The 12013-nt window shown below is 39.0% G+C and overlaps 1 protein-coding gene across 2 annotated transcripts in view; it reads left to right on the top strand.

Annotated features, from left to right (window-relative positions):
* Positions 1 to 12013, top strand: part of LAMA3 (laminin subunit alpha 3) — a 319129-nt gene that overhangs the window by 98308 nt on the left and 208808 nt on the right. For both annotated transcript variants that reach the window (XM_078153463.1, XM_020968691.2), the window contains exons 9-10: positions 7056 to 7146; positions 9220 to 9351. In XM_078153463.1, the coding sequence (XP_078009589.1) occupies positions 7056 to 7146; positions 9220 to 9351 (223 nt within the window). The remainder of the gene's footprint in view (positions 1 to 7055; positions 7147 to 9219; positions 9352 to 12013) is intronic.

Here is a 12013-nt window from a genome sequence, read left to right as displayed (position 1 = left end):
AAAAATTTTGAGTTCCAAATTCTCTCCCTCCATCTCACTCCCCCCCCACTCCTTGAAAAGTTAAGTAATTTGATATGCAAAACATATTTCAGCATTAGCCATGTTGCAAAATAAAACAGACCCCCAAAAAACACCCTCAAGAAAAATAAAGTAAAAAAAAGTATGCTTCACTCTGCATTAAGTTCATCAGATATTTCTCTGGAGGTGTATAGCAGTCTTCAACATAAATCTTTCAGAGCTGTTTTGGATCACTGTATTCCTGAGAATAGCTAAGTCATTCACAGTTGATCATCATAAAATATTGCTCTTACTGTGTACTATTCTCCTGGTTCTGCTCACTTCATTAGCATCAGTTCATATAAGCCTTTCCAGGTTTCTCTAAAAGCATCCTGCTCATCATTTCTTAGAGCACAATAGTGTTCCATCACAATCAGATACCACAACTTGTTCTGCCATTACCTGATTGTTAGGTATCCTCTCAATTTCCAGTTCTTTGCTACCACAAAAAGAGCTGCTAGAAATATTTTTGTACAAGTAGGTCCTTTTCCATTTTCTTTGATCTCTTTAAGATACAGACTTAATAGTGGTATTGCTGGGTCAAAGGTTGACTTAAATTTCTAAAACAAATCAGTAATTTTAGAGAAGCTGAGAAAGAATAATGGATTCAGCATCAGAGAACCTGGATTCCAATCCCTGCTCTGCTATTTACTACCTAGATGTCTTTGGAGGAATCACTTAACATTTTTGGAGTTGTTTTGTCATCTATAAAGTGAGTTGGTTGGACTTAGGGTCTTCTCAGTTTTGGATTTATCCTAGGATTCCATTTATATACAGACAAAACTATATTGGCTGTAGAACTTTTCACAAGGGAACACACAACGCATTACTAAATCTAGAAAGATTTGTATTCACAACAAATTCATAGGGCTGGTCATTGACAATTTTTTATGTAGATGAAATCAGATTAAAATGAAAGAAAGAAAAGACATTACTAAGGGGAAAAAAAGACATTACAAAAGGGTACCTTGCAGCTTAATGGGAAAGGGAGGGACAGCTCCATGAACTTTTGCTTTGATAATAGTCAATAAGCATTTATTAAGTGCTTATTATGTGCCAGGCATAGTACTAAACAATGGGAATATGAAGAAAGGCAAAACACAGTTCCTGCCCTTGAGGATGCTCACAATCTAATGGAGGAGACAAGAAACAAAAAATATATTAAAAAACTATATACAGGATAAAGAGGAAATAATTAGCAGAGGAAAAGGCACTGGAATTAAGAGGAATTGGGAAAGACTGTAGAAGGTGGGATTTTAGTTGAGACTTGAAGGAAGCCTGAGCAACCAGGAGGCACGAAGAGGGAGAGTATAACAAGTATAGGAGACAGCCAGTGAAGATTCCTGGAGAGGAGAGATGGAGGATCTTGTTTGTGTAACAGTCAGGAGGTCAGTGTCACTGGATCAAAAAATATGTGGGTGGGTATAAGGTATAAGAAGACTGCAAAGGTGTGTGTGTTGGGGCGTTTACTTTAGGAAAATCATTTTGACAGCTGAATGGAGGGTGGGTTGGAGTGGGGAGAAAGTTGAGGCAGACTCACCAGCAGTAGGTAGTACAATCATCTATTGCAATGGGCCAGGCATGAGCTGATAAGGGCCTACACCAGAGTGGTGGCAGTATCAGAAGAGAGAAGGGGGCATATTTGAGAGATGTTGTAAAGGTTCATTGGCCAGGCCTTGGCATCGAGTTAGATATGGGAGATGAGAGATCGGCAGCAGTAAAGGATGACACCTAAATTGTAAGCCTGGGGAAATAGGAAAATGGCATTATCCTCTTTAATTAATAGAGAAGGTAGGAGGTAGGGAGGGTTTGGGGGGAAGACAATGAATTCAATTTTGGATATGTTGAATTTAAGACATCTAGTAGACATTTAATTTGGAATGTCAGAAAGGCAGTTGGAATTGGGATACTGAAGGTCAGCAGAGAGGGTAGAACTGGATAGGAAGATTTGAGAATCATAAGCATGGAGATGGTAATTAAATCCATGGAAGCTGACCAGCTCACCAAGTGAAGTAGTTTAGAGGGAGAAGAGAAGAGGATCCAGAGAGAGCCCTTTGGGGCAGCCACAATTACTGGGCATAACCTGGATGGGGATTCAGCAAAGGAGACAAAGAAGGAGCGGTCAAATAGGTCAGAAGAAAATCAGAAGAGTGATGTCCTGAAAGACTAGAGAGGAGAGAATCAAGAAGGAGAGGGCGATAAAGGAGAATCAGGACTGAGAAAAGACTATTAGATTCAGCAGTTAGATCATTAGTAACTTTAGAGAGAGCAGGTTTGGTGCAATGATGACGGTAGGAGCTGAAGTGCAGGAGGTAAAAAGAGAGTAAGAGATGAGGAAATGGAGGCATCTATTGTAGATGACCTTCTTAAGTAGTTTTGTCACAAAGGGCAGAAGAGATAGATGATAGGTAGCAGGGAAAATTTTGGTCTCTTTTGTACCAGTTCACCAAGTCACCTCTTTCCACCCCACTATCTGCACTCCTGAATCACTTCCCAGGGATCAGTCACAACAGCAGTTATGGGGTTTTAAGGTGGTGGCCCAGTTACAATTCCTTGTACCTTAGAGATGGGTCTGATTGACTTGATTAATGCTCTGACACTTCCATAGTCATGCCTGGGGGAAGAAGAGCCAGGTGCCCCAGATAACTCAAAGCATTACAAGTCATTGATTAGTAGCTATATGAATTCTAGGCATACTGCCTAAGAGGAATTAACAAGCCTTGATGGCGTGTGCTTTGTGAACTCAAATGTACGTCATGGCAAATCTCACATTTCTCTGTCTTCCTCACCCCTTACTGGCTCATAATGTGAGCAAACAGGATCATTTTGATGCTTCTGTTTAGTTGTTTTTCAGTCGTGTCCGAAACTTCATGACCTCTTTTGGGTTTTTCTTGGCAAAGATACTGAAGTGGTCTGCCATTTCCTTTTCCAGCTCATTTTATAGATGAGGAAATGGAGGCAAAGAGAATTAAATGACTTGCCCAGGGTCACACAACTAGTAAGTGTCTGAGGCTGGATTTGAACTCAGGTCTTTCTGACTCTAGACCTGGTACTCTGTCCACAATGCCCCCTAGGCTTTATAGATTTAAAGCTGGAAAGAATCCTAGAGGCCATTTCATCCAACCCTCTCATTCTACAGATGAAACTGTAGAGGTTAAGGGATTTGCCCAGAGTCACAGTAAGTGTCTGAGATAGAATTTAAGTCCAGGTCTTTCTGACTTGACGTCCAGCATTTTGTGGACCACCCTATGTCTCCCCTGTCTGGAGTGAGAGCCAGCGCTCTTCCCTCTGCAGCATGAAAGGTTCAATTTGGTTTCCTCTTCCTCCAGATATAGAACCTACCGACCTCCTCCACTGATCCTTTCTTCCCGTGCTAGTAAAACACTTACTGGCTTTACCCATTGTGTGGTACTTCCATAGCACCTGTTGCTCTTAGCTATTTTTCACGTATTTAATCTGCTCAACTGGATTGTAACCTCCCAGAGGGGCAGCAACATATAAAGACAGACAGAATGAGGTGATCTTGAACAAGGTGGGCATAAGAAGCACTGAGATGAAGGACTGAAGGATTTTGGATAGTGTGACATAGATGTTATTAATTGGGGGTGAACGCTCTCCGGGCCAGTTGAGGTGAGCTTCTGTGGCCAGATAGGGGTGAGTCATTTTGAACAAAATCCCCATGTAGCCTGTTGGCTAGCCGGATGTTGGGGAGAGACAGCTTCCAATAGGCCTGGTGGAGAGAACTTAACCAGCAGACAGTCCATACAATGACCTCCAAGTATAGTGATGGTGTCAGTCCCAATATTTTTTAAAATATGAAGGCCAATGGTGTGTGCGTGTGTGTGTGTATACATATACATATATATGTAAGTATATGTACATATACATATATATATGTGTATACATATACATATATATGTAAGTATATGTACATATACATATATATAAGTGCATATATGTAAGTATATATATGTGTATATATAAGTATATATATAAGTGTATATATGTATAAGTGTACATGTATATGTGTGTGTATATGTATATGTGTATATATATATATATATATATATACACATATACATATACACACACACACACACACACACATATATATGGGTGGAGTTGTTCTATTGACAGAAAAAAGGAGGACTCATGCCACAAATTCAGATTAGTGTACTTGTGCTTCTGCATTCTTGCCTACTGATCTGCATTTTTTATGGCTGAAATGATGCCACTTGTATGCCAAATGCTGCCATGGTAACAATAGTTACCACCAGGCTTTGCTACAGTCCCTAGAGAATAATCACTGATATTAGCTAAAGGTAAATTGTGGTATTTTCTATTCATCTTCAAAAGCAATTTGTTTGCTTCTTAATACTCTGGGGGTTCTATTGATTAATTGTTGTAAGCCATTGTTGTTACCAATGCCTTAAAAACCCCTTTCTGTGGTACACTTTTCCTCTTTTCTTTATCCCCATTGCACTGGATTATTTCTGCCTGGCGCCAATGGGGGAAATCAAGATAGTAATAATAACTAGCATTGCATAGTACTTTAAAGCACAAAGTGCTTTCCACATGTTATCTCATTTTATTCCCACAACAGCCCTGGGAGGTAAATGCTATTATTATCTCCATTTTACACATGAGAAAATGAGGCAGAGGTTACATGATTTTCCCAGGATCACATGGCTGAGTAAAAGTCTGATGGATCTGAACTTAGATCTTTCTGACTGCAGGTCCAGCACTCTGGACCACCATCTGCTGCACCACCTTACTTCAAGTGGAAGTTTTGAAGAAGCAGACTCAACCTTGATATAAGGAAAAATTTCCTACTCTTTAGAACTAAAAAAAGGGAGAAGGGGAATAAGCATAGGTAAAAGGGGCATCAGCTGCCTTAGGCAGGTCTTCAAGCAGAGTCTAGGTAGTCACTTGTCAGGTGCATGGTAGAAATAATTGATTCTACTCCTCCATATTTCATCCCAATTGCCTCATTAAATAGTCTTGTGCAAGAGAGGGGAAATGGGACTGCCCATTAAAAGGAGCCTCTCTCTCTCTCTCTCTCTCTCTCTCTCTCTCTCTCTCTCTCTCTCTCTCTCTCTCTCTCTCTCCCTCTTCCTCCTTTTATCTCCTCTTTCTGTCTCTGTCTCTCTCTGTCTCTTTTTCTGTCTCGGTCTCTATTTCTCTCTGCCTCTGTCTCTCTGTCTTTGTCTCTCTTTCTCTCTCTCCCTCTCTTCCTCTCCTTCTTTCTCTCCCTCTCTTTCTCTCTGTCTCTTTCTGTCTCTCTCTGTCTCTGTCTCTGTCTCTCTCTCTCTCTTTCTCTGTGTTTGTCTCTGTCTCTCTGTCTCTCTCTGTGTCTCTCTCTTTGTCTCTCGGTCTCTCTGTCTCTGTCTCTCTCTCTCTCTGTTATTTGTTGATATTTGGTGGGTGAGGAGGCCTGGAGAGCAGCAGTTTTGTATTTGCTTGAAACATTTATATCCTTCAATGGGAAAAGAAGAGAAATGTGCAGTGAGGTTATGTATTATCTAGTGCTTTGGGCTTCATTGTTAAAGTGAATTAAAAATAATTCAGGTTGTAGCCCACAGGACAAGAAGTGGTGATAAATAGGAATTTGAAGTTAATAAAATTCTCCGTTGTAGGGGAGAAAATAAAGAAAGGGTCTTTGTTCTCCCTTTGGTCATTTTGTGTAGGCCCTTGTGTTCACTAAGGGTTATTACATGTGTCCTAACTTCCTCCTGCTATTTCTTTCATTAGACAATGAATGTGCTTCCCTGATTATTTCTGAAATAGAAAGAAGCAGAATGGAACTGAATTCATGGTGTCTCATTCCGGGAAACTGTTGCTTGTAATTTGATTTTATAGCAATTACAAGCATTAGCAAAGAAGCATAATTAGCAGACCTAATGTATTTTAACATGAGTTCTACTGATGACACATATGCAGACTTTTTCCATTTATGTAATGGAAACTTTTGAAAATATTTTCATGAAGAAAGAACAATAACATAAGAACCAGTGGTACAGGAGGGGTGGGCACATCCTGCTTCTCTAGGCACTGGAAAAAATATAAATATACATCTTAAATATTTTCCTCTCAAACTAAATCATGATGTGACATTTTGTTGTTCTTGTTCCGTCATTTCAATCATGTCCAACTCTTCATGACCCCATTTGAGGTTTTCCTGGCAAAGATACTAGAGTGGTTTGCAATTTCTTTCTTTAGCTCAGGAAACTCAGGCAAACAGGTTAAGTGACTTGCTCACGGTCACAAAATTAGTAAGTGTCTGAGGCTGGATTTGAGCTGAAGTCTTCCTGACTGCTGTCCTGGAGCTCTGTCCACTGGACTACCTAGCTACCCCTGTAATATGTTATTTGTCAGTTCTTCAGAATGAAACTACTGTGAATAATATGGGAGGGCTATGGTGAAACTTAGTGATTCCTAGATTGATTTATTGTTCTAACTCCCAGCCAGGGTTGTATGAAGCCAGCTCATACCAGCTAGCAAGAGCTGCTTATTAAATATTCATGGTGAAAATGTTCATTTACACCTCAGAAATCACCAAGCACTATGAATCAGAGCCTGGTTTATTAAAATTTGTTGATTACCTAGACTTAAGAAAGGAAGTAAAATGTGTCATATGTGCATTTTCCCCCCAAGAGAGATAGATGGTTGTTAAATATTTACTAGCACGCCCTTGCCCACAACTGTTATCTATGGTTTGAAAAACTCTTTCAGTGGTACCATTTTCTTCTCAATTGTATTAGGCTTATTCTGTGGTGGAAGGGACCTTCGGGGTCATCTAGTCCAACATCCTCATTTTATGGATGAGTGAACTGATGCCCAAGGAGGTTCAAAGTCAAGGGTATTTACTAAAAAATACAATTACACTGAACTTTGCAGGAGAATGTGATAGAAATATATCTTGGTTTTTCTGTTTGGATCCTAAGAAAAGCAGGCCTCTTGGTGTTCTCCTGCCTTACCTTTCTTTTATTTCTTTCTAGCACAACACAGCTGGTGTAAACTGTGAAAGGTGCATTCAAGGTTATTACCGTCCTTACGATGTTCCAGTAGAAGCACCCCATGGCTGTATGCGTAAGTCTTATCTGCTTGGTTTTGTTTTATAACTGTAGTAGCTGACATTAGAAAAACCATCCAGTCAAGTTTCATTTTTTTTTGGCAACCTCCAAGTCCTCTCTGTTTCTCTGATTCACTTCTAACATCCAATTAGTTGCCAAATCTTTTCAACTCTACCTCCAAAGTGTATCTCACGTCCACCCCCCTTTTTTTCCACTTACATGGCCGCCACCATCATTCAGGCCCTCCTTATTTCTGGTCTGGACTATTGCACTTGTTTTTAAATTGGTCTCCCCATCTCCTGTTTCTCCCCTAATGGATATTCCTAAAGCAGAGATCTGACCATGTCACTCTTCAGCTTAAGAAACTCAAATGATTCTCCCTGCTGTAGGATAAAATACAGATTTATCTATTTGATTGTTAAATCTGATCACAATCTGGGTCTGATGTATTTTTCCAGGCTTATTCTTTGTTACTTTCCATCACAAGTGTTATATTTCAGCCACACTGGCCTTCTTTACTGGTCCTAGTACATGCCATTCTACATAACTAGAATGCACTCTTACCTCTTACTCTTAGAATTCCTAATTTCCTTCAAAGCTCAGCTTAAGTTCTAACTACTTTGGGATGCCTTTCCTAATCTACCATATTGCTCTGACCTTTTTTGTATTTAACATTCTATGTCAAGTCAACAAGCATTTATTAAGCACTCTCTATGTGCCAGCCTGTGCTAAAGGAAAGACAATCCTTGCCTTCATGAAGCTTACATTCTAATACATGCTAAAGGAAAGACAGTGTTTGCATTTGTGGAACTTACATTTTAATGTGGGAAGATTGAACATAAAAGAGACCTATAGAACAGGTGGGGGGGTGGCAAAAAGAAAGTACCTACTCAGGAGCATGGTGGTGAAGCTTGGAGAGTCAGCCCAAGAAAGGAATAAGAGATGGATGGTCTTAGCTGTTCTCAAAATGAAAGTTTTGAATCAAACTCATCAATAGGGTAGAGGGAGCCACAAGGCCAGGGGATCTTCTAGCGTGAGAAGGTAGCTATGGTAAGGAAGAGGACCTAGAAAGGACTCCATGTTATTTCACTTCAATAGAAAGGAAGAGCCTTAAAGTCTGGAACTGTTTAATTTTTACTATGAATGCCCAGTTACTGGCACACGGTAAATGTTTCATAAATACTTATTTACTTTAATTAGATAATCACTCCTTTTATTTAACCATCTTGGGAAATAATAGAACAATCTTTGGAGTTGTTAGTAGTAAGCTCACCAATGATAATCACACATACATATGTATCTGTACATGCATGGTTTTGTTTTTTTTTTTTTGGTGAAGTCTAACTAGGTGGCACAGTGAATAGAGCACCCACCCTGGAGTCAGGAGGATCTGAGCTCAAATCTTGCCTCAGACACTTACTAGCTGTGTGACCATGAGCAAGTCACTTAACCCTGTTTGCCTCAGTTTCCTCATATGTCAAACGAGCTGGAGAAGGAAATGGTAAACCACTCTAGTATCCTTGCCAAGAAAACCCCAGTGGGGTCATGAAGAGTCAAACACCACTGAAATAACTCAACAACAACAAAAACTTTTGGTCATTGACAGTTAAACAATATCCTTGTAAAATTTAGTAAATGTGAATCATGTCTGAAATGGAAAAAGCTAGATTGTTTTCCTTTGTAAAGTAAGAAAGATAAGTTTTGGACTGGACCTTCAATTTCCCAGATGTAGGGAACTCTAAGTGAACAAATTCCCTTAACCAATGCAAATCTGCCATGCAACCTAGCTTTGGAAAGTTGTTCTTTGGGGGTATGGAGAAGTTAAACAACTAGGGTCACACAGCTAGAATGTGCTAGAAGGAGAGCTGGAACCTAGGTCTTCCAGACCCTCAGGTCAGCTCTCTATTACCTCATGCTGTCTCTGAACAATTAAAATAATTATGATATTAATAACTGCAGCAATAATAATGATAAGACAATAACACTGTATTAAATATTGCCTAAGAAATATTAGTACTTAGTGTACTTGCTTTGTCAAAGGGCAACAAATTAATTATTGTTGTTGTTTTTAACTTTGGTCTCTGTCCAGCCTGCAGCTGTAACCCGGAGTATACAGATGGCTGTGAACAGGGTACCGGTCGCTGCTTTTGCAAGTCGAATTTCCAGGGGGAAAACTGTGAGCACTGTGCGGAAGGATTCTACAACTTCCCTTTCTGCCAGCGTAAGTTTGGATTGTTGCTGGGAGAAGTTATCCTTTTAGGTAAAAGTTGCAAAGAGGTAGAGTCAGGCTTTACATAAGGAAAAACTCCCTAACAACTACAACTCTAAAACAAACAAACAAAAAAGAAAGACTGACTCAGGAGGTGGTAGGCTCACCCTCACTTCAGGATGACTAATTGTTGAGTATGTAATAAGAAGAATTCTTGCTAAGGTCGAGGTTGAATCAGGTGACACTAAGGTTCCTTCCTGCCCTGAGCTTCAGTGACTCAGATTTTGCAGTTCTACAGAATTTGATGACTCAGGGAAGGGGTCAGAGAAGTTGTACATCTCTGAAAGAGTATTTCAGACACTTTAGGACATTAACATTTGATATTCATGGCTTGTTTGTCCGTCATTCTTGAAGAGGACCATGACCTCAGGGAGGTGATGCCATGACTTGCAAATGAACTGGATTTAAGTGTCACCAGCCTCACTTTCTCCTCCAGAACCATCTGGGTCCAGCGGTTGGATACAGATCAGAATGATTGGAGATGGCCTAAGATGAAGTAGGAGACCTTGACTTTTTTAAGCTAAGGTCTTTAACAGGTCTCAGTCTGTCTGAAGCAATGCCCATTCAGTGATTAAGGCTAGGTAAGAAATGAGGCAGAGAATGGCCTCTTTTACCTAGTGAAAAAAAATTCATAGTTTACATTATATACTAATGTAACTGAATATTAATCATATGCACTGGACATAATTCTACTTGTGAGGTTAGGGAGAATACATTGAGATTTTATTATGTATATATAGGAAGATAGATAAAGAACCTAAGTTTCCCAGGGGAAATTTCTTTAAAATGAATATATTTGCATAGCCAGATGACCATAAAGAGGCATCACAGGTGGATTTTTAAATAATTAAAATTTTTTCGTATTGTTTTGCCCTTTTTTTTTTTTGTATCCCCAGTGCTAAGCAGAGTGTCTGGTCCATAGTAAACATTTTATAAATGGCTTGTTAACTTTCTACATTCTTCTTCCCCCTCCACTGATCCTTATAAGAAAGAAAAAAGAAAGAAAATTGCACACTGATTTTTAGAAAAATTTTAAACTTTTATTCATATCCTTTTTTTTTACTTCTTTCCTCAACTTCCCTTATCCAGTGAAGGATATTCTTTTCTTGTAAGAAAGAATAAAAAAGAAAAACAGTTACGGATAGATTTTTCAAAAAGTTGTATTACAGTATTACCAGAGCATTGGGAACACACACTAGGGTTTGGCTTTAATTTTTATTAAAAATCTTATTCACTTGATTTTTTACCTTAGGCCTTAGGCTTGTGCCACTTTGCAGAACTAATTAGATTGTCCTTAATGAGCTTCATTATTTAGTTTAAGAAATATATCCATATTTTTGTTATTTTAAAGCTGCACGTTTTGGTTAAAAAAGGGTAAGATCCAAGAGTAATGAGTGGCTATTAAACAATTTTGATGATTTTTGCTATAGCCTAGATAATCATATGCAAACATGCTATAATTAACACTCAAAAATAGGTTTCTGTCCTACATTATTACCCCAATGACCAGTATGTTCAATGTTCAGTATTTAATGTAAATGGGACAGGGCCATATGCTGCAGTTTATAAGGGATCCTGGAAGTAGTTATGTGCCATATAAAAAGTATAAGTACTTGTGAGAGAGGATTTCCCACTGATTCACTATTGTCTCCAAGTGGGGCTGTGCCTCCAAATGCCCTCCAGGTCATGAGTAAGGCTGTTTCATTTAGATCTGATTGCATGAAACAATCCTTTGGGAAAGGGTTACCATTACCCACTATGGGAGTATGAGGGCAAAGGGAAGGGAATATTGTTGCAAGAAAAAACATATAAGAATTCCTATTCCATTCCTCGACCTCCCAAGGAATAAATCAAACATCAAATATAAGTCAAAAGTTTGCTGAGAGCCCCACACACTCTTCATGGAAAGTGCCCACAACTAAAGAAAGTCAGAGGTGATGGTGCTGAGTCCAAGATCCCAGTACTGCAGCATTGTCCTTGGTGCACCGTGTTCCTTTTAATCATTTAGTCTTATTTAGATGGATGCATTACATTTTATGAGTGGCAGACTTACTTGAATCTGTACAAAACAAGCATGTCTTTGTCTACTTTTGAAAGGAAAGAAAGGAAAAAAAATCTATACTAAATGCATGGGAATTAGTTAATGACAAAGTGCCAAGGATTTGAGAAATTACCCCAAGAGATAAAATAGTAGTTTATAGCATGCTGGAGCTCAGCTTTGCTTTGTATTCAGAGATCTCTGGCTGACTTTTTCAAGACAGGAAATATATTTAATATCCCTTTCCTTCAGTTTCCTCCTCTTAAAAATGAGTTTAATTTAAAAAAAATTCCCCTGGATTTACTGCTGTGATATTGTGAGTATGAATTTGAAATCTGTTCCAAATACTAAAATGAGTTGTGTGGTGGAGAGTGGGGAGGGTGGGTGGAGTGTGAGCATCTAGTGTCATGGGGAGAAGGTACATGAATAAATTGGTGTCTGAAAGCAAGACACTAACACTTTATCACCTCAGATTTTATTTCTTTAGAATTTGTGATAATTTGATAAAGACTGGGTTAAAGTTACATACAGTTAAAAAAAAGAAGTCCAAGGACAATGTTTACCTACTTAAGGAAA

Source organism: Phascolarctos cinereus, unplaced genomic scaffold (assembly GCF_003287225.1).
Source record: "Phascolarctos cinereus isolate Bilbo 61053 unplaced genomic scaffold, phaCin_HiC Scaffold_4;HRSCAF=312, whole genome shotgun sequence".
Lineage (NCBI taxonomy): Eukaryota > Metazoa > Chordata > Mammalia > Diprotodontia > Phascolarctidae > Phascolarctos > Phascolarctos cinereus.
The sequence above is the reverse complement of the archived record's forward strand: the minus strand, read 5'-3'. Positions and strand labels throughout refer to the sequence as shown.